Source organism: Dasypus novemcinctus, chromosome 8 (assembly GCF_030445035.2).
Source record: "Dasypus novemcinctus isolate mDasNov1 chromosome 8, mDasNov1.1.hap2, whole genome shotgun sequence".
Taxonomy (NCBI): domain Eukaryota; kingdom Metazoa; phylum Chordata; class Mammalia; order Cingulata; family Dasypodidae; genus Dasypus; species Dasypus novemcinctus.
In genome coordinates this window covers 15,443,382-15,465,075 of record NC_080680.1, presented here as the reverse complement: position 1 = coordinate 15,465,075, position 21,694 = coordinate 15,443,382, and the positions used below count along the sequence as shown (strand labels likewise).

The 21,694-nt window shown below is 37.4% G+C and overlaps 2 protein-coding genes across 7 annotated transcripts in view; one reads left to right on the top strand and one right to left on the bottom strand.

The window, feature by feature from the left end:
* Nucleotides 1-4,392, bottom strand: part of NOL8 (nucleolar protein 8) — a 34,294-nt gene extending 29,902 nt beyond the window's left edge. Inside the window, exons 1-4 of one of the 5 annotated variants that reach the window (XM_004452276.4) lie at nt 4,332-4,392; nt 2,803-2,986; nt 2,216-2,278; nt 231-309 (exon numbers count right to left, since the gene is read on the bottom strand). In XM_004452276.4, the coding sequence (XP_004452333.1) occupies nt 231-309; nt 2,216-2,278; nt 2,803-2,941 (281 nt within the window). In that variant the 5' untranslated portion in view covers nt 2,942-2,986; nt 4,332-4,392. Of the gene's footprint in view, nt 1-230; nt 310-2,215; nt 2,279-2,802; nt 2,987-3,953; nt 4,169-4,331 lie in introns of those variants that run through there. The other 4 variants (XM_004452274.5, XM_023587042.3, XM_004452275.4 and 1 more) reach the window with 4 other exon arrangements.
* Nucleotides 4,393-4,694: 302 nt separating this feature from the next.
* Nucleotides 4,695-21,694, top strand: part of CENPP (centromere protein P) — a 431,610-nt gene continuing 414,610 nt past the window's right edge. For both annotated transcript variants that reach the window (XM_058301476.2, XM_058301475.2), the window contains exon 1: nt 4,695-4,880. In XM_058301476.2, the coding sequence (XP_058157459.1) occupies nt 4,774-4,880 (107 nt within the window). In that variant the 5' untranslated portion in view covers nt 4,695-4,773. The remainder of the gene's footprint in view (nt 4,881-21,694) is intronic.

The following is a 21,694-nucleotide window of genomic DNA, read 5'->3' as shown; positions in this document are numbered from 1 at the left end:
TATATATATATATTTATATATATACACATGTAAATACATTGAATTATCTTTTTTGGTGGGATCTGGGGTGAGAGGGAATTGGGAGTTGAGAGGGATTTCAGCGTTATTTGTAGTACCTGAATTTACTAAGAATGCAATTAATATATTACTTGAAATTTTAAATCAATTAAGTGAATATATAAAACCATTTACAACATAAAGAAATAAAATCCATGTATAGCACATCTTACCTGTGCAAAAAGCTTTCTTTTGCTAGCTGAATTTGTAGGGTTCCACCTTTCCATTTTGTTTTATTTAAAACAGACATACCTATAAAGTAAAGAATTATCACCCAATGACATGGCAATGCAAATATATTTCCATGTGTGCTTTTTCTAATTATGTTGGTACCATGAAAAGTAGATTTGTATATCATAAAGAAAGAGAGAGTGGAAGGAAGAAAACAGACCTGGAGAAATATAGCCATGGACTTTACCTTTACCACTTAGCTATAGATGCAAGGTTGCTTATCTACTGTCACCTGAGTAGTGAGGAGGGCCCTTACTCTCTCTCACAGTGTTAACTGGAATGTTTGAATAGGGCAAAATTTGTAAACTGTAAATAAAAATTTGTTTATAAAGTAATACCAGGTACCTCTGGTGAATAACTGACATTTATTTATTATTTCATTGTTATTTCCCATACTATACCTACAAAATGTAAATGTGATATTTTTAGGGTGAAGCAGAGGACATTTCAGAATCCTGTAGCACTTTCCACCTATTATTAGTGTATAACTTGCAAATGAATTAGCTGCACGTGACAGAACTGGGTTTGAAGTGCTATGCCCTAGTAGTTGACTTTTCTGAGTATCTGTTCCTTGCTTCCTTCATAATAACTGCTAACAGTATTTTTTATGTGCTAGGTACTGTGCTAAATACAAATGCATTATTTAATTTAATCCTCATTATGAGGTGAGGACTACATTATCATCATTTACCAGATAAGTGAATTGGGGCTTAGAAGTTTAATAACGTGCCACGAATTATATACACAGCAGAGTCTACAACTTCCTATTTGTCATATGTAGTTCCTCATTTTAGCAAAAGAAAAAAGCAATTTTTTTTTGAGCTGCAAACATTTTAATGATTATTATTGAGCAGACATTTTGGAAATTTCTTGCTTCAAACTGCAATAAGTTAAATAAATACTTCTAATATACAAAGAAAATACAATCAAAAGTAAAACTTGCTTTAAGTGTGTCTTGCACCTAGACCAATGTTTTTGTAATCTTTATTTTTGAGCTGCACAAACACACTTAAGAATTTGATCTTCTTATTTTTTATTTTACTTTATTTATTCTCCCACCCCCCTTGCTGTTTGTGCTTGCTGTCTGCTCTCAGCTCTCCATGGTGGTGCGGGTCGCCAGCTCTCCGCAACGTAGGCCAGCTGACCTTCACCACAAGGCCCCAGGAATCAAACCCAGGGCCTCCCATATGGTAGATGAGACCCCAATTGCTTCACCCACATCTAATTCCCTTAAAAATTTGATCTTTATAATACATCATTTAGGAAATAAAAATATACTCACCACTCAAAGAAATAAAAAGGTTGTGCATGATCTTATGTCAAACTAAGGAGAGACGGCTAGAGTACTCTGATAGACAAAGCAATCATTTTGCAAATGAAATTATCAAAGGTTGATTAGCCCTTGTCCTCTATTAGTTTCTTCCATTTACTCACTTTTGAGTCTTTTTATTCTCCAGCATCCGAAAACTTAGATTATGGCATCAGTGGCAGTATGGATTATCTCCCCTTCCTTCTTCACAGAAGGCCACTGTTTTACCTTAGCTTTACTAACTTTACTGTTAGAGACTTCATGATTTTAAGGAGTTAATATGGTCTTACAAGGGTGTATTCTAAAGCACTTTCTTAACAGCATTTGAAGGAACTGCTAAGAAATGAATACACTTAAGTGGGATTCTGTGGATAGATATTCAGTAAGATTCATAACAGGTAGTTTCTATGAAAGTTCGGTCCCTTGTCCAAAATATTTGAGAATACCAATTTTAACCTGAACCTGCTGACTGTAGGATACTAGAATTCCCCTGATCATAACTGTTTCTCTGAATGACTTAAAAGTGGCTATTGAGGTTAAGATTTAGAAGACAAGTTATTCCAATTTACACAATGATATCAGTTGGCAAATAGTATAGAAACCGTAAGATGATCTTACATTTTTTCAGATCTGCTTCTGATACACTGAGGTTGATATAAGCAAAGGTTTTCTGCGGGTTTCCTAAAAAAAAAACATATATATATATTTATATATATATATATATATATATATATATATAAACGTTTACCCAGAGAACAATATAGAAATTATTAAGTTTTTAAATTTATACTTTCAAAGAAAAACCTTGTTTATTTCACAGGCTATAAAGATTTATATTTTTCTAACTATTATTATCAAGATATTCAAAAGGATTGTTAGGGAAACGTCTTGATTGTATATTAATGATCTTTCACTTAAGAGGACACTTAATGTCAACGTTAGAATGTTAGTTCTGAAAACTATAAGTTATACATTTCAGAAATCAGATGTGTTTTGGAATATAGTATTTTTCTGCTTTCAGAAACATAATTTTGGGCAAGGTCCACAACATACTTTACCACTCCAGGGCATGGATGTGGAGATACTGCACCCACATCATTTCAGCTTACAGCACTAACATTCCTCTTTGGGCTTCCTTTATTTTATACTATTTGATATGAGTAACGGCTACCTTTAACGACCCAAATGAAAGACTTTAAATTTACCTTGGTAATCTTTCCGTGTGATGATCTCCACATCAGACACTTCTCCAAATCTGCTGAACTGATTCTGTAGGTCTGTCTGGGAAATGGTCTGGCCAAGGCCACCCACAAAAAGGCGCTTTGTTTCTTTGTTGGCTTTCATGAAGACTGGGCATACACTTGGCGTTCAAATAGGAAAAGTAGTTTTCTATATGCAGAGAAGAGTTTTCCTCTTAGTGCTTCTTAAATCTAACAAAAGATGTCTCCTTTCCCTGAGCCATCTATGCCAAATTGGTAACCAGATCTGTATTTTACTTCCAATCCTATTCCTCCTAAATTTTATTCGTGGAGATTCTGCTCAAGCCCCACATGCTTGAGGAATGCACTTTCAAACAGCACCCTTACACACATAACACACAAAGGTACAGGCAGATGTTTTCCTTCTGAATAACCATTATATTTGATTCTCCTCCTAGTTTACCTATTCATGTTGCTAGGTATTTTTTCTTTATTCAAACAGTTATTCACTTTAATAAACCCTGACAAAACAGTATATGACAGGCAATAAGCTAAAAGTAAGACAAGTCCCCATCCTGGAGTTACTCAGTCATGTGAGAAGTAAACAAATGCTGCAATTACAACGCTAGTCATATCAATAAATTGTCCGCAAAATACTGTTCAAGCACAGGGAGAGCAACTGAAAACTGTAGCTACTACAGATTTGTATTAGTAGTGTATTTACTGTGTACTTGTATTTACTATCTGCAAACACTGTACTAAGTACTTTGCATGCATCCTCTCATTTAATCCGGACACGAAGGTACTAGTAGTATTCCCACTTTTCAGACGAGTAAACTGAGGATCTGAGAGGGTAAGTCACTTTCCCAATGCCACAGATTAAATTAGTGAAGCCAGTATGATACTTAAGGTCTAATTTCAGAACAAAGCATTCTAAAATTACATAACTTCTTAATAGGAGACAAATCTATATTAAGTAATTGGATTAGAAGGGGGATGCAGTAAAGCTTTTCCAGAGACAGTGCGATTTGAGGTACATTACGAGATTTTTCATCTTAGCTCCCGCCCCGCGCTTTCCTCAGGAGTTGACAGAAGCCCAAACCACAGCCCAGAAACTCAAAGCTGGGCTCGTGTTCTGGGCGTGAGCCACGGCTTACCTCCTCCTGTGAGCGTTCCAGCCCCCAACCTACCCACCCGGCCTTCTTCCTCAAGGAAAACCCAAAGTAGCGATGAGATAAAGCTACGCCGAACAGCCCTTCACTTCCTAAACACCAAACCCATTCCTCACCACTCGGATTTCCAGAGGCAGCGCCACTTAGGCCCCTACTTCCGGTCGCATGGCCTTAAGAAGCCCATTCTCTTTTCCTTCCCACTCGATTTGCAACTTTCTCTCCTAGAGTTCCGATACCACATTGAGTTCCCGCGTGCTCTTTATTTAGTCTTCTGGGCTACCTCGATGCCTCCGTCACCTTCTGTCTCAGCGACCGCAAAAGAACCCAAACCAAAATTCCCTAATCTCTAATAAAGCAATTTACCGCCGTAGGTCCATCAACTCTCGGATTTGGTCGGCGGAAGTAAGGGCTGGGAAGAAAAATAAAGAGACGCTCCTTTTCACGTCGTACGGGAACCTCCTCTTCAGTGACGTAGGCGTCCGGATTGCTCCAAGGTGCCACCAGCACAGGGGTTTGGGGACGGGCCCCCTGGGCTTCGGGCTGAAATGCTTCAACTCTCTCGAAAGTGTAGAGACTGCTTAAAGGCAACTGTGCAAGTGTGCGTCGGAATGTCCACGAAGCTGGGATACTGCGAGCGCATGGGTCTAGTGCTAGAGTATGGGAGTCCTTTTCGTACCTCCCCCCGTTGAGCTTGTGGATGGTCCTTGCTGGGAGAGCGCGCGAGGCTTGAAGCTCCCGGCCAGCGCGCGTCAGTCGGCGCGGGACTGTGGACCCCGGGAGGCGGTGTCCCTGTCAGTACCGCGGTATGGAGGCCGAGTGGGCCGAGGTCCGCGCCTTGGAAGGCGAGATCACAGCCCTGAGGCGCGCGTGCAAGGAGCCGCCGGAGCCTTGGGAAGAGATCTCCAGAGCTCAGTACGTGGCCACCCCTATCGTCCCCGCTCCGGCTCGCGCCTCTCTGTGCGCCCACCGCTTTTGCCCTGCTCCCCCTCGGGGCCTAGCTGTCCAGCGTCTTCCACATGAGGCTGCCCTCATTCCCGCGGGGAACTCTCTTCTCTCTAGGCGTTTAGGACCTCGGTTCCTTGTGCACCTACTCCAAACCCGGCGCTGCGCTGAGTATAGTAGGGTGGGGCGTCCCCAGCTGCGGGCTTAAGATGATATGATTCTGTAATAATAATGGTCAGCAGCTACTGAGAACTAAATATGAAACTCTGGTTTAAGCGCGTTGCAATGTATTAATTTAATATATTAACGTCATTCAATGAGGTGAAGAAGTTGTTTTCTTTTCAGTCCCCTTGCTGTTAATTGTCTAAGAAAAAGACTTGCCCATCCCCTAACAAGATAATCTTGCCTTTGGAAGGCAGCATTGCCTAGGTAGGATTTAATAACTCAGCTTAGTTTTAAGGTATTTTTTTAACTTTACTTTTAAAGGAGTATTAGATTATAGAAATGATATGCCCCATCCCCTCCCCTTCTCACAGTTCCCCCTATTAATAACATCTTATAATTGTGTGGTACATTTGTTAAAATTGATGAAAAAACATATTGAAGCATTACTACTCACCATGTTTTATAGGTTACATTATGGTTTACCCTTTGCACCATACCATTTTATAAGTTTTGACAAAATGAATAATGACCTGTATCCAACATTGCACTATTATGCAGAACAATTCCAATGCCCCAAAATGCCCTATGTTCTGCCTATTCTTCCCTCCCTTTCCCCTGAGAACCTCTGGCAACCACTATCCTTTTTTAATATATAATTTTTTAAAAAATGTATTTTTATAGAAGTATATCATTCATACATGAACATGCATAAATAATAAGTATATCGTAAAGATTGTGAATTTACAAAGTAAGTATGCATAACACCATACAGGGGTTTCATACATCATCCCTTCACGAACACTTTGCATTGTTGTGAAACATTTGTTACAAACAATACAAGAGTGCCGTCAAAATATTGCTAATTATAATCCCTATCTTACGTTCGGTGTAATTTTCTCCCAACCCAGCCAATTTTTTAAAAATATATTTTTATTATAGAGGTTGTGAAATTATAAAACAATCTTGCACATGTGTAGAATTCCCATACAACACCCCTTCACCAACACACCACACCATGGTAGAACATGTTACAGATTATGATATAATCAAACTATTGCCACCAACCATGGTCCATAGCATATATTTGGCACACTTTTTCTAGACACCTTCTTATGAATCCAGTACATCTTTGGCATTGCTGCACAAATATTATAGATATGCTCTTAACCACAGTCTATAGGTTACACCAATTATAGTTTTCCCATGCTTCTCCACATTCTCACCACCCTGCATGTGATGTACATCTGCTCTAGCTCATGGAAGGACACTCTTGCGTTTGTACCCTCAACCACAATTCTCATCCACCTCTGGGTTCACTGTGTTATTCAGTTCCTAGATTATTCTTCAGCTTTCTTTCAATTGACATTTACTTTCCCAGACTACCATTTTCAGCCACAATCTCATTTATAAACCAACTGCTACACTATAATATGTTACCATCAGCTCTATCCCTTTCCATACTTTTACAGTCAAGTTAATTAAAACAATTGCATACATTAAGCATCAGTAGTTCTCAACCCTCCTCTTATCTCCTAATAATGTATACTCTAGGTTTTAACTCCATGTGTTTATTCGTCATATTTAATTCATATCAATGAGACCATGCAATATTTGTCCTTTTGTGTCTGGCTTACTTTGCTTAGTATAATATCTTCAAGATTCATCTATGTTATATGTGTCTCAATTTCATTTCTTCTTACTGCAGCACACTATTCCATTGTATGTATACCATATTTTTTTATCCTTTCATTGGTTGATGGACACTTCGGTTGTTTCTATCTTTTGGCAATTGTGAGTACTTCACTGTGAACATTGATGTGCAGATATCTGTTCATGTCACAGTTTTTAGTTCTTCCGGATGTATTCCTAGTAGAAGAATTTCTGGATCATATGGCAGTTCTTTATTTATAATAGCTTCCCCAAAAACTGCCAAACTGTCTTCCACAGAGGCTGCACCATTTTACAATCCCACCGACAATGAAGGGGTGTTCCTATTTCTCCACATCCTCTCCAGCACTTATTGTTGTCTGGTTTTTTTTTGTAGTAATGGCCGTTCAGTGTGGTGTTAGATGATATCTGATTGTTGTTTTGATTTGCATTCCCCTAATAGCTAGTGATATGGAACATTTTTTTCATTTGCTTTTTGGCCATTTGTATTTCCTCATTGGAGAAATATCATTTTAAATCTTTGCCCATTTTTAAATTAGATTGCTTGCTCTTTTATTGTTGAGTTGTATGATCTCTTTATATAGCATGGAAATCACATCCTTATCAGATATGTGATTTCCAAATATTTTTGCCCATTGAGTGGGCTTCCTTTTCAACTTCTTGATGAAGTCCTTTGAATCACAGAAGTGTTTAACTTTGAGAAGGTCCCATTTATCCATATTTTTTTTCATTGCTTGTGCTTTCAGTGTAAGGTTTAAGAATCCACTACCTACCATCAGGTCTTGAAGATGTTTCCCTACATATTCTTCTAGGAGCTTTATGGTACTTGTTATTATATTTAGGTCTTTCCTTTATTCTGAGTTAATTTTTGTATAAAGTGTGAGATAGGGGTCTTCTTTCTTTCTTTTGGCTGTGGATATCCAGTTCTCCGAGCATCATTTGTTGAATGGACTGTTCTGTCCCAGCTGGGTGGGTTTGACAGACTTGTCAAAAATCACTTGGCCATAGATGTGAGGGTCTGTTTCTGAGCCATCAATTTCAGTTCCATTGGTCTATGTATCTATGTTTATTCCAATACCATGCTGGGTTTTTTTTTTTACCAGTGTAGCTAGTAATATGATTTAAAGTCTGGAAGTGAGAGTCCTCCAACTTCACTTTTCCTTTTTAAGCTGTTTCTGGTTATTCAGGGCCGTTTATCCTTCCAGATATATTTGATAATTGTGTTTTCCATTTGTTTAAAAAATGCTGGTGGAATTTTTATTGGGATTATATTGAATCTGTATATCAATTTGGGTAGAATTGACATCTTAATTCGATATTTAGTCTTCCAATCAATGAGCATGGAATATTCCAATTATTTAGGTCTTTTTAAATTTCATTTAGTAATGCATTATAGTTTCCTGAATACAAGGGCTTTACATCCTTGATTAAGTTTATTCCTAAATATTTTATTCTTTTAGTTGCTATCGTAAGTGGAATTTTTTTTCTTGACTTCCTCCTCAGATTGCACATTACAATTGTATAGAAACACCACTAATTGACGCATATTGATCTTGTATCCTGACACTCTACTGAAATCATTTATTAGCTCTAGCAGCTTTGTTGTAGATTTTTCAGACTTTCTAGATATATTAGTGGGATCATATCATCTGTGAATAGTAAAAGTTTTACTTCTTCCTTTCCAGTTTAGATGCCCTTTTTTTTTCCTTTTTCTTTCCTGAGTGCTCTAGCTAGAACCTCTAGCATTATATTGAACAACAGTGGTGACAGTGGGCATCCTTTTTTTTTGTCCCTGATCTCAATGAGGAAGCTTTCATTCTTCCACCATTGAATACAGTGTTAGTTGTGGGTATTTCATATATGGCCTTTACCATGTTGAGAAAGTTTCCTTCAATTCCTGTCTTTTGTAGTATTTTTATCAAGAAAGGATGCTGTATTTTCTCAAATGCCTTTTATGTGTCAATTGATAAGATCATGTGATTTCTCTTCTTTGATTATTAATGCGATGTATTTTGTGGATTGATTTTCTTATGTTGAACTACCCTTGCATGCCTGGTTTAAAACCCACTTGATCATGATCAATAATTCTTTTAATGTGTTGTTGGATTCGATTAGCAAGTGTTTTATTGAGGGTTTTTACATCAGTATTCATTAGATAAATGGGTCTATAATTTTCTTTTTTCATAATATCTTTATCTGGCTTTGGTATTAGGGTGATATTGGCTTCATAGAATGAGTTTGGTAGCATTCCTTCTTGTTCAATTTTTTGGAAGAGCTTAAATAAGATTGGTACTATATCTTTGAATGTTTGGTAGAATTCATCTGTCAAACTCTCTGGTCCTGGGTTTTTCATTTTGGGGAGTTGTTGGATGACTGTTTCAATCTCTACTTGTGATTGGTTTGTTAAGGTCTTCTATTTCCTTAGGGCCAGAGTAGGTTATTTGTATAATATGGTCCTAGGAATTTTTCCATTATGTCTACATTATCTAGTTTTTTGATGTAAAGTTCTTCATAATATCCTCTTATGATCTCTCCTATTTCTGTGGGGTCAGTAATCATGTTCCCATTTTCAGTTTTTATTTCATTTATTTACATCTTCTCTTTTTTTCTCAGTCAGTTTAGCTAAGGATTTGTCGATTTTGTTAATCTTCTCAAAGAACCAACTTTTGGTTTTGTTCTCTCTATTGTTATTTTGTTCTCAGTTTCATTTATTTCTGCTCTTGTGTTATTTCAGTCCTACTTGCTTTGAGAATAGTTTGCTGTTCTTTTTCTTGTTCCTCCAACTGTGTACTTAGGTCACTGATTTTAGCTCTTTTTTCTTTTTTTATGTAATCATTGAGGGCTGTAAATTTTCATCTCAGCATTGCCTTCGCTGCATCCCATAGGTTCTGATATGTTGTGTTCTCATCATTCATCTCACTATATTTATTGATTTCTCTTGAAATTTCTTTGACCCACTGATTATTTAAGAATGTTATTTAATCTCCATATATATGTGAATTTTCCCTTTTTCTGCCACTTGTTGATTTCTAACTTTATTCCATTATGATCAGAGAAAGTGCTTTGTATAATTTCGATTTTGTTGAATTTATTGCGATCTACTTTGTGACCCAGCATATGGTCTATCCTTGAGAACGATCTATGAGCACTCGAAAAGAATGTGTATTCTGCTGTTTTGGGATGCAGTGTTCTGTATATGTCTATTAGATTTAGTCCATTTATCATATTATTCAAGCTCTCTGTCTCTTTATTGATCCTCTGCACAGATGTCTATCCATTGCTGAGAGTGATGTATTGAAGTCTCCAGATATTATTGTGGAGATGTCTATTTCTCCCTTCTGTTTTGCCAGTGTTTGCCTCATGTATCTTGGGGCATCCTGGTTAGGTGCATATGCATTTATGATTGTTATTTCTTCCTGGTGAATCATCCCTTTTAGTAATATATAATGTCCTTCCTTGTCTTTAATAACAGTTTTGCTTTTATATCATCTGATATAAGTATAGGTACTCCAGCCTTTTTTATTGGTTACTGCATGCATGGAATATCTTTTTCCAACCTTTCACTTTCAATCTATTGGTATCCTTGGGTCTAAGGTGAGTCTCTTGCATATAGATGGCTCATATTTTCTTATCCATTCCACTGTTATGTGTCTTTTGGTTGGGAAGCTTAATCCAGTAACATTTAATGTTATTACTGTAAAGGCAGTTCTTATCCATTTTGATATTTGCATTTTATCTGTCATTTTATTTTCACCACTCTTCTGAAACTTTTAGTTACTCTTACTGCTACAGTCATCATTTCTAGACTCTCTTTCAATCCTCCCCTGTCTTTTCAGGTTATTACATTCTCTTTATTATTTCCTGGAAGCTGGTCTTTTTGTTATAAACTCTCTCTGTTTCTGTTTTTCTGTGAATATTCTAATCTCGCCCTAATTTTTGAAAGATAATATTGCCGGATATAAAATTCTTGGCTAGCATGTTTTCTCTTGCAGTATCTTAAATATATCATACAACTGCATTCTGGTCTCCATGGTTTCTGATGAAAAATTGGCACTTAATCTAATTGGGTATCTCTTGTGTGTTATGCATTACTTTTCTCTTGCTGCTCCCAGAATTCTCTCTTTGTCTTTGGCATTTGATATTCTGATGAGTATCTGTCTTGGAGTTGGTCTATTTGGATTTATTCGGATGGGAGTACATTGTGCTTCTTGGACATGGATATATATGTCCTTCAATAGGGTTGGGAAATTTTCCACCATTATTTCTTCAAATATTCCTTCTGCCCCTTTTCCCTTCTCTTCTCCTTCTAAGACACCCATGACACATATGTTTGCTTGTTTCTTGCTATCATTTAGTTCCCTGAGATTTTGCTTGATTTTTTCCATTCTTTTCTTCTTCTGTTCTTTTGTATGTTTGCTTTTGGAGGCCATGTCTTTGAGCTCACTGATCCTTTCTTCTGCTTCCTCAAATCTGCTGTTATTTTAAAAATAACAGATTTGAGTATATTTTTCTCCAGTGTATTTTTAAAATTTCATTTATTGTACTTTTCATTTCCATACGGTCTGCTATTTTTCTGTGTATGCTTTCAAATTCTTCTTTGTGCTCTCCCAACATCCTAATCTCTTTAGCCATCGTCTTGAGTTTATTAAGGAGGTTTGTTTGAACATCTGTGATTAGTTATCTCAACTTCTTTATGTCATCTTCAGGCTTATCTTGTTCCTTTAACTAGAACGTATTTTCCTGTTTCTTGGTATGGATTGTAATTTTTGGTGTTTTCACATCTGGCTTGCTAGAGGTATTTATTCTGGGTGCAGTTTCTCCCTTTCCTTTAGGGCTTTCTTTTCTTTTCTACCTTACTCGTTGTGTAGTAGGAGTTGAGGCTGTAGTTGGTGCTGTAAGCCCTGGAGGCTGGTGCTGCCCACATTGCCCCAGGAATTGATGAAGTATCTTCCACCTTTCTCCTCTGTCAGGGGTACGGACAGAGCTGCAGCCATGTATAATGATCCAAGTTGGGCAGGACAAGACTCTCTGTAGTTGCCCAGAAAGACTGATGAAGCTCCACATCCCTTCCTACTCTCTCTTGGGTAGGAATGGATCTATAGTTGTGAGCAGCAGTCTATGTCATGTGGGTCCAAAATGTCCACAGTTGCCCAGGTAAACTGATGTAGCACCAGACCCCCTCCCTGCTGGGGGTGAAAGTGGACCCTCTGGAGTGCCCAACAGTCTAATCCGTGTGGGCTGAATATGCCTGCAGTTGCCCTGAGAGGCTGAGGGAATCCTGTCCCTTTTGCCCTTTAGGGGATGGGAATGGAACCACCAGCACCCAACAGGTCAGTCCCTGTAGGCCAGAAGCACCTGCTGTTTCCCAGGGAGGCTGAAGAAACAGTAGCCACCTCCTATCCTATTGGGTAGTGGTGGGGATTTCTGGGGGCTCCCAACAGTTGAGTTGTCAAATGTCTGTAGTTTAAAAAACATTGCTGTAAGGGAAGGAAGGACATTCCCTGTTTTAAAGGAGAATGTAGTACATACAGGAATAGGTAGCTATCTATAGAGAGGTATATCTATCTGCCACAAAACAATAGCATCATAACAGAGTCCTTGTTACTAGTAATAGGCATCATCCAGTGCTTACTTACTAAGTGACAGACTGAAAAATGTAAAGGAATTTCTTTACATCATCTCTTTTAATACCTATGTCAGTCTCCTGAGGCAGGTGCTACTATTAACTTTGTTGTAGAGCTGTTATTCTCAGAGGCTGAGAAAAGTAGTTTGTGAAAGGTCACATAGAAAGGAAATGACAGAGCTGGATTGGAACCCAGGAATCTAACTCCAAAACCCAGGTTGTTGTTTTTTTTAAGTATATTTAAGAATTTATTATAAAGCTCCTCTACAACTTTTGAAGGTGAGGTCTATAAGATTTTTTATAAAATGAAACAGCATCATTTGGAGTATCAGTCTTTTACTACTTAAAATGTTTCTATATTAATGGTATTCCCATTCAAAGTCGAGAAATACTATAAGGATAACAATTAATAGTGATTAATGGTTCACTTTTAGCAGACTACCATAACACTACCTAAAATGGTTTTGTTGACTTTAAAGAAATATCTATGAAGGTTTATGATTGCATTGAATTGAATCATTCATTACCTAATATCTAATTATCTACTTTTACATTCTTTACCCTTTGGGGTTACCATTCTAAAGTTGAGTCACACCAGCAAACTGAAACTGAAAGTCTTGATGTAAATAAAGAATTTATATTAACATTACTCATGTATGTAACAGTATTTTAGAAATCAATTTCTGTCTTGTATGTCCACTAGTAGCATTGCAGTGTTTAAGGTATGATCCAGTCTCTCATGGGTGCATTTCGCTACAAATGATATGGTTATGTTTGTGTACTTAATTTTAAGTGTCCTTTATCCTTTAGAGACTGTAATTTGTTTAATTCTGGTTCTAAAAAACAGGCAAACCTCAGTTCTGTAGTAGCCAGTGCTTACCTGCAGTCAATTTTTTTTTCACCTTTCAAAACTTGTCATTCACATATCACCCATTTCTGTGTAACGGCAGTCATTTTTAACAAATCAGTTTTTTTAAAGATTTATTTATTTTTTCCCCTTCCTCTCCCCACTGTTTTTTGCTGTGTCCTTTTGCTGTGTGATCCTCTGTGTCTTTTTCTCTTTTTTGTCTTCTCATCTTTCTCCTGTAGGATTCACCAGGATTCAATACTGGGGATCTCTGATGTGGAGACAGATTCCCTGTCAATTGTGCCACCTCAGTTCCTGGTCTCTGCTGTGCTTCACCTTGACTCTTCCCTTTGTCTCTCTTTTTGTTGCATCTTCATCTTGCTGCATGACTCTTTTACACGGGCACTGGTTCTCCACGTGGGCACTCAGCTTGCCACACGGGCATTGTCTCGCTGCACAAGCACATTTTCTCTTCTTTTTCACCAGGAGGTCCCAGGGATTGAACCTGGGTCCTCCCATATGGTAGGTGGAAGCCTTATCACTTGAGCCACATCTGCTTCTCAACAAATCAATTTCATTGTTACATATTAATAAAGCATAAACCCATCCAAAGAGTACAATCAGTGGTATTTGATATAATCACATATTTGGGCATTCATCACCCCAGTCATTCCCAGAGCACTTTCATTATTCCAGTAATAATAAACAAAAACCAAACAAAACTCATCACCTCTCTGTCTTTTTTATGCTTCGCCTGCCGTACATAGCTGCTATTCTTTTTCCTCCTCTCTGTATATTTGTATTTGTAGTTTGTAAAAACAGTCTTATATACGTAGTATCACCCATATTCGTGTTTTACATGGGGTTTTACTATCTTATACAATCCCATCTTACAATTTTTAGCTTTCCTTGTAGTAATATATATGACTTTAGACTTTCAACCACTGTTTGTGTCAATAACACTACTAGTTACAAACACCATGATATGCTTAAACCATTTCTATTCATTTCCAAAGATTTACGAACAACTTTTTAGCCAATTCTGCACAGATTAAACCTCCTCAGCTTTCTATTCTCTACCGTTCTTCTATTTTCAGCCCAGGCTTTTTAGAAGGAGAAGGAGAGAAAGTCTCTAATAGTTGTATATGTATCATCTCAAATATGCAAACTGCTTGGAAGCAAAAATTATCTTTTTTGGTTTCTTTTTGTCAAAACTGATTTGATTGGCAGACTGATATCTAAAGAAAATGTTTGCATGCATGTTAGATGGAGACATGAAAATAAACTGTGACTGGCAAAAGGGAGAGGGAAACAAGTGAACAGGGCATGAGCATGTTCCCCCACAAGTGAAAGAGTAGGTGTGTTAACAACACTGGCAACTCCTAGAGTGCTCCATGGGTTAGAAGCCTCAGGATCATGTAGGAATTTGTTAAATATTACAGATTTTGGCCCCAACCCTGGCCCTCAGTCAGAATCTGCATTTTAACAAGTGAGCCCCAGACTATTTGTCGGCATAGTTTAAGTTTGAGAAGTCCTGTATTACAGTGTGGGGAAAAATGATTTCTTTACTGGGCACAAGATGTCATTTTTAGCCCAGGATAGTATAATAGATTATTCATATTATCGGGGTCTCTTCAATGATTAAGTTGGTAAAGTAGGAAGGGTCCAGATCCTGGAAGACAAATGTCAGACCCACGGTGTTTGTCTTAATGTGAAGTTTCTTTTCACTGGTGGAGGAAGAGGATTGGGACCTATGTACATCTTTATATACATACATACACATACATTATACATACTTTTTGTGGTATTACTACACATACAACTCAAAATTTCCATTTTACTCACTTGCAAGTGTTCATTTCAGTGGCATCAATTACAATTTCACTGCTACCATCACCAACATCCATTACCCCAACTTTTTCATCACCGTGAATGGAAACACAATGCACCCATTAATAACTCACCATTCTCCCGAAAGGCAATCCCGCCACCTTGCCCCCATCCTGATATCCTGAAACCTACATTTATTTATTTATTTAAAAATAATTTTCAAACTTACAGGACACTTTCAATAAGAATATAAAACTCATACAGAAAACTCTAACATAACCCCTTACAGATATCAAGATCCATAAAATTTTAAAATTTTACCGTATTTGTCTCATCATTCTATCTATCCATTTATCAACCCATCTATCTACCTATGTATTTATTTGTCTATGTATTTTCTAAACATTTGAGAATAGATTTTATATATCAAGTTCTAGAATACTTCATACTTCCATGTACTTTTGCTAAGAACAAGGATATTCACTTACATGCCACCTTAAGTAAAGTTAACAAATTCAGAAATTTCTAACATTGATATAAAGCTTACAATTTGTATTCCAATTTTTTAATACACCCCAATAATGTAGTTTGGGCATTTTCTTTCCATTATTAGATGCAGTTCAGTATTGCATATTGCATTTAGTTGATATTATCTCTTTCTCTCTTTCTTTTCTTCCAAATTATGGAAACATAATACAACATGAATGTTCCCATCTCATCCTCTCCCAATCATACAATCTGGGGGCATTAGTCACTTTCACAATGTTGCGCTACACTCATCACTGTCCATTATCAGAAATTTTCCATTATCTCAAGTAGAAAAACTGTACCGATTATGCTTTAACTCCACGTTAACTCCCTCTACCTTAGTCTACTTTATGTCCCTATGCATTTGCATATTCTAGCTATTTTCATTTAGGTGGAATCATACAATAGCTGTCCCTTCGTGTCTAAATTATTTCATTTAGCATGATGTCTTCAATTTTCAGACATGTAGTCGCATGTATTGGCACCTACATTATGTATATAGACCACATTTTTTTTTTCTATTTATCCATTGGTGGTCTGTTAGGTTGCTTCCACTTTTTGGCTATTATGAGTATTGCTGTCATGAACGTTGTGCAATTATCTGTTCATGTCCCTATTTTCATTTCTTTTTGGTATATATCTAGACTTGGAATTCCTGATCATATGATAATCCTATGTTTAACTTTTTGAGGAAATGCCAAATAGTTTTACACAGCAGCTGCACCATTCTACATTCCATAACACTGTACCAAGGTGCCTTCGTCTGTATTCATTCCAGCATTTATTATCTGTTCTGTTTAAAGAGAATAGCCATTCTATTGGGTATTACATGGTATCTCATTACAGGTTTGATTTGTGTTTCTCCAGTGAGGGGTTCTTAACAAGGGGCCTGTGAGCTTGAATTGAAATTAAAAAAACCGTTATTCTTGTGGTGATGTTTTGGTGTGGGCGTGGTATATTTATTAAGTAAAACATAGTTATTAGTAAAGAGTCTTTGGTTTTCACCTGACTGGCAAAGGGGTCCATGAAACAAAAAAGGTTAAGAACCCCTTCTATAGTGGGTAATGATGTTAAACACCTTTTCGTGTGCATATTAGCCATTTGCATATCAGGAATGGGACCCAAGACCTTCTATGTGGGAGGCAGGTGCTCAACCCTTGAGCCACATCTGCCCCCTGTATATCTTGTTCTGAAAAATGTCTGTTGAAATCCTTTGCCCATTTTTAATTGGGCTGTCTTTTTGTTGTTTATATGTAGTTCTTTATGTGTTCTGGGTATTAACTCTTATTATAAATATGGTTTCCAAATATTTTCTTCTATTCTGTAGGTTTTTTCACTTTCTTGATATTTCCTGTAATGCATAAAAGTTTTAAATTTTTATAAAGTCCCATTTATCTATTTTTTCTTTTCTTGCTTGTGCTTTTGGTATAAAGTGTAAGAGTTCATTGCCTAATACAAGGTCCTGAATGTGTTCCTCTTTGTTTTCTTCTAACAGTTTTATAGTTTCACTTTTTATATTTAGGATGTTGATCCATTTAGAGTTATTTCTACATATAGCAAGAGGAAGGGGTCCTCTTTCATTCTTTTGTATGTGGACATCCAGTTTTCCGAGGACCGTTTGCTGAAGAAACTATTCTTTCCCCATTGAGTGGCCTTGGCACCCTTGTCAAAAATCAGTTGGCCATATATGTGACAGTTTATTTCTGAACTCTCAACTCTATTCCATTGGTTTCTATATTTGTCCTTGTGCCAGTGCCACATTGTTTTGATTACTGTTGCTTTATAATAAGTTTTGAAATCAGAAAATGTGAGCTCTGCAACTTTGTTCTTTTTCTCATAGTTTGACCATTTGGGCTTCTTTTTCCTTCCATATGGATTTGATAATTTGCTTTCCTATTTCTGCAAAGAAGGCTGTTGGAATTTTGATTGGGATTGCCATAATTCTTTAAAGCACTTTAGGGAAACGGACTTTGGCCCAGTGGTTAGGGCGTCCATCTACCACATGGGAGGTCCGCGGTTCAAGCCCCGGGCCTCCTTGACCCGTGTGGAGCTGGCCCATGCGCAGTGCTGATGCGCGCAGGGAGTGCCGAGCCACCCAGGGGTGTCCCCTGCGTGGGGGAGCCCCATGTGCAAGGAGTGCACCCATAAGGAGAGCCGCCCAGCGCGAAGGAGGGAGCAGCCTGCTGAGGAATGGTGCCGCCCGCACTTCCCGTGCCGCTGACGACAACAGAAGCGGACAAAGAAACAAGACGCAGCAAAAAGACACAGAAAACAGACAACCGGGGTAGGGGAGGGGAATTAAATAAATAAAAATAAATCTTAAAAAAAAAAAAAAAATAAAGCACTTTAGATAAATAATAGTCTTCCAATCAGTGAGCATGGAATGTTCTTCCATTTATTTAGGTATTTTAATTTCTTTCAGTAGTGTTTTATAGTTTTCTGTGTACAAGCCCATTATATCCTTGGTGAAATTTATTCCTAGATGCTTTATTTTTTAGCTGCTATTGTAAGTGGAATATATTCACTGATTTCCTTTTCAGATTGTTCATTACTAGTGTAGAGAAACAGCACTGATTTTTGGGTGTTGATATTGTACTCCACCAGTTTGTTGAATTCATTTATTGTATTTATATTTTTACTAGAGAAGTTACAGGTTTACAGAAAAATCATACCGAAAATTAGGGTTCCCATATACATCCTCATTGCTAACACCTTGCCTTAGTATGATACTTTTGTTACAATTGATGAAAAACTATTATTATAATTGCGCTATTAACTCTAGTCCATGATTTACTTTAGGGATCCCTTTTTGCACTGCACAATCCTATTTTTTTTTAATTTCAATTTATTTATTAGCTCTAGTAACTTTGTTGTAGATTTTTCAGGATTTTATATATATAGGAGCATGTTTTCCACAAATGGGGAAAGTTTTACTTCTTCTTTCCCAGTTTGGATTCCTTTTATTTCTTTTTCTTGCCTAATTGCTCTGGCCAGAATCTCTTCTACAGTGTTGAATAGTTGTGGTGTGTATGGTTCTCCTTTGTTGTTCCTGATCTTAGTGGTAAAATCTTTAGTCTTTCACCATTGCCTTGATGTTAGCTATGGGTTTTGCATATAGGCCCTTTATGATGTTGAAGATATTTCCATCAGTTCCTAATTTTTCTTGGTGTTTTTATCAAGAAGTGGTGCTAGATTTTGTCACATGCCCTTTCTATATCAATTGAGATGATCATGTGTTTTCTTTTTTCCTTCTACTAATGTGGTATATTACACTAATTGATTTTCTTATGTTGAACTACCCTTGAATTCCTGGGATAAATCCCACTTGATTGCTGGGTATAATTCTTCTAAAGTGCACTTAGTTTCAGTATGCAAATACTTTGTTCAGGATTTTTTAATCACTAGGGGATATTTCTGTTTCTTCTTCAGCTCTGTTGGTCCTTTTCATACTTTCTATCTCTTAAAGGATATTCGGTTTTTGTTCACCTCTTGTTTTCCTAATATTCTTGTTTTCCTTTAACTCTGAGCATATTTAGGACAATTTTTTATAAGCCTTTGTCTAGCATGTCCTGTCCTGGTCCTCTCATCAATGGCTTCTAATGCTTTACCTTGCTCCTTTACACAGCCCCTCCTACTTTTCTGTATGTTTTGTAATCTTCTGTTGCAACCTGAAGACTTTGATATTGTAATTTAGACCCTGAGGTATCTGTTCCATAAGCTTGTTTTCTGCTAGGGTTATGACAGAGATTTCCTTGAATGCTGGAAGATATCTAAAAAGAAAAAGTAAAAGAAAACTAAGGACAGAAGAAAATACTTTTCCCAGTCTTTGTAGATTGACTATTTTGGTGCTTTCCTTCAGTGCTTAGCCATACAATAAGTTTAGAGATCAGCCTGAGACAAATATGAAGACACTCCCCAGACATTTCTGGGTATGCATCTTGTCCTTGGCATGGGTATGTGGCTCTAGGAAGTCCCCCATTTACACAGATATGAGTACCCTTGTTTTCCTGGGAAACAGTTTCCTCATGGTGTTGGGTGAGATTCTCTGTAGGAGAGCTCTTTGAGCTACCTGTAGGTGCAAGGAAAGTTCTGGATAGCAAGTTTATGATGTATGTTCTGGTTCAATCTTTCAAACTGTCTCCAGATATTTTGGCACAGACATAAATGGACCTTACTGTGTGCACAAAGGTTAATTGGCTCCCTCAGCAGTTGGGACCAGGGACCTGCACTGGGAACATGTCTAGCTTCATGCCAAGCTAGTGAGGGGCTGGGGGGTGAGGAACCCTTGAGATAATTTTTAAAGTTTTTTCTTTTTCTTGATTTACTGCTCACCCTGTTAGTGTAATCCTATACCTGTTTTCTATAGTTTTGAGAAAGATGTTTCTACCAATTCTGCTTATTGTTCAAATCTTCTGTGGAGGGATGTAGCCCTAGAGTGTCTTATCTTCAATCTTCACCTCATTTTGATATTTTAATGTGTCATCTCTGAAATTTAGACACTGAGGAATAGGTTCCTTATGCCTCTGTTAGCTAGTGTTATAACAGAGATATACTTGAATGACAGGAGCTAACAAAAGAAAAAAGAATCTAAAGAAAAATAAACCACCTTTATTAGTCTTTGAAGATTGACCTAGCCTCCTTCAGAACTGGGCAAGCTTGCTGTCTATGGAAGTTTGAGATTATTTATGAATCCCCAAAAGAGAAAGATTATGTTTGTAAATGAACCTATTCTGGTTGTGATACCCTTTGATTATATTGGATTCAGTTGAGGGGCCCTTGATTAAATTACCTGTTAAGGTTAGGGCTTTGATTCAACCAAATCAGTAAGTCATGACTTAAGTTGAGTTCCACCTCCTTTGTGGGCCTATATAAATGGACACTCACACAAGAAGAAACATGGAAGAGGAAAGATCTTTGTCAGTTTTGATCCTGGAGCCACTGGTGGAGAAATGAATCATGCCTGACAGTTTGCAGCTGAAGAGAACAGAAAAGCTGAGCAATTGAGAAGGCCCAGAAAGAAACATCCCTATGCCAGAGACTGATATAGGAAACCCTGAGAGACCAGGCAGAGATCAGTGGCCATCTTGCTTCAACACATGGTTGCTGACTTTGGTGAGAAAGGAACCTGGAGTTGGATTCTTTAGGACCTTGTAACTGTAAACTTCTACGCCAAATAAATACCCTTTATAAAAGCCAACAGATTTTTGGTACTTCACATCAGCACCCCTTTGGCAGACTACTACACTGTGCTACCAAACAGTTTAGAGAACTGTCAGAGGCCAAAGTGTAGAGTCTCCCAGATCTTTTGTGTGCTTGTGTCTTCTGCTGTTAATGCATACATGGTTGCAGGAATTACCCTGTTTACACAAATTGGCATGTCCTCTTTTCCATAGAAAATACTGTTTCTTCACCGTTTCAGGTGTTATACAGTATTTCTCACAGCCAGCAATCCTTTGCCCCAGGCTGCTGTCATCTGACTGCTTAATAGTGTTCTGTTGGAGAGCTCTGTGAGTGTAGAGCAAATTCTGGGACTGTGAACCTGTGATGAGTGTCCTAGTTCATTTCTTCGTACTGCCACCAGACAGATTAGCACAAGCATACATGCACCTAATATGTGCATGAGAGTTACTCTGCTCACTGTGGAAATGGGACCAGGAATCTGCACTGGGATAGAGTGCCAGCTTTGCACCAAACTGGTGAGGGGGTGGGGAAAGGGCCAGCAAGAGCACCTGGACAACCTACTATTTTTTTTTCCATGGTGTACATTAGGGTACACTGTGTTGTATAGTTCTTTATTTAAAAAAATAAAAAATAAAAAATACTTTATTTTGAAATAATTTCAAACTTACAAGAAAATCACGAAAATAATATAGAAGCGGTACCCAGAATTCCAATGTACCACAATGCAGATACCCAAATTTACCAGCATTTTGCTCCATTTGGCATGTCATTTGATCTAATTATATCTATTATGTATATTTATCTATCTATAACTATCTGATCTGTTATCTGTCTTCTAAACATTTGAGAGTAGGTTGCATACTACTCTAAAAGTTTTTAAATTTTTATGTTTAGCAACTTATATACAACCTAAAATTTCCCTTCACCACATTAATATATATA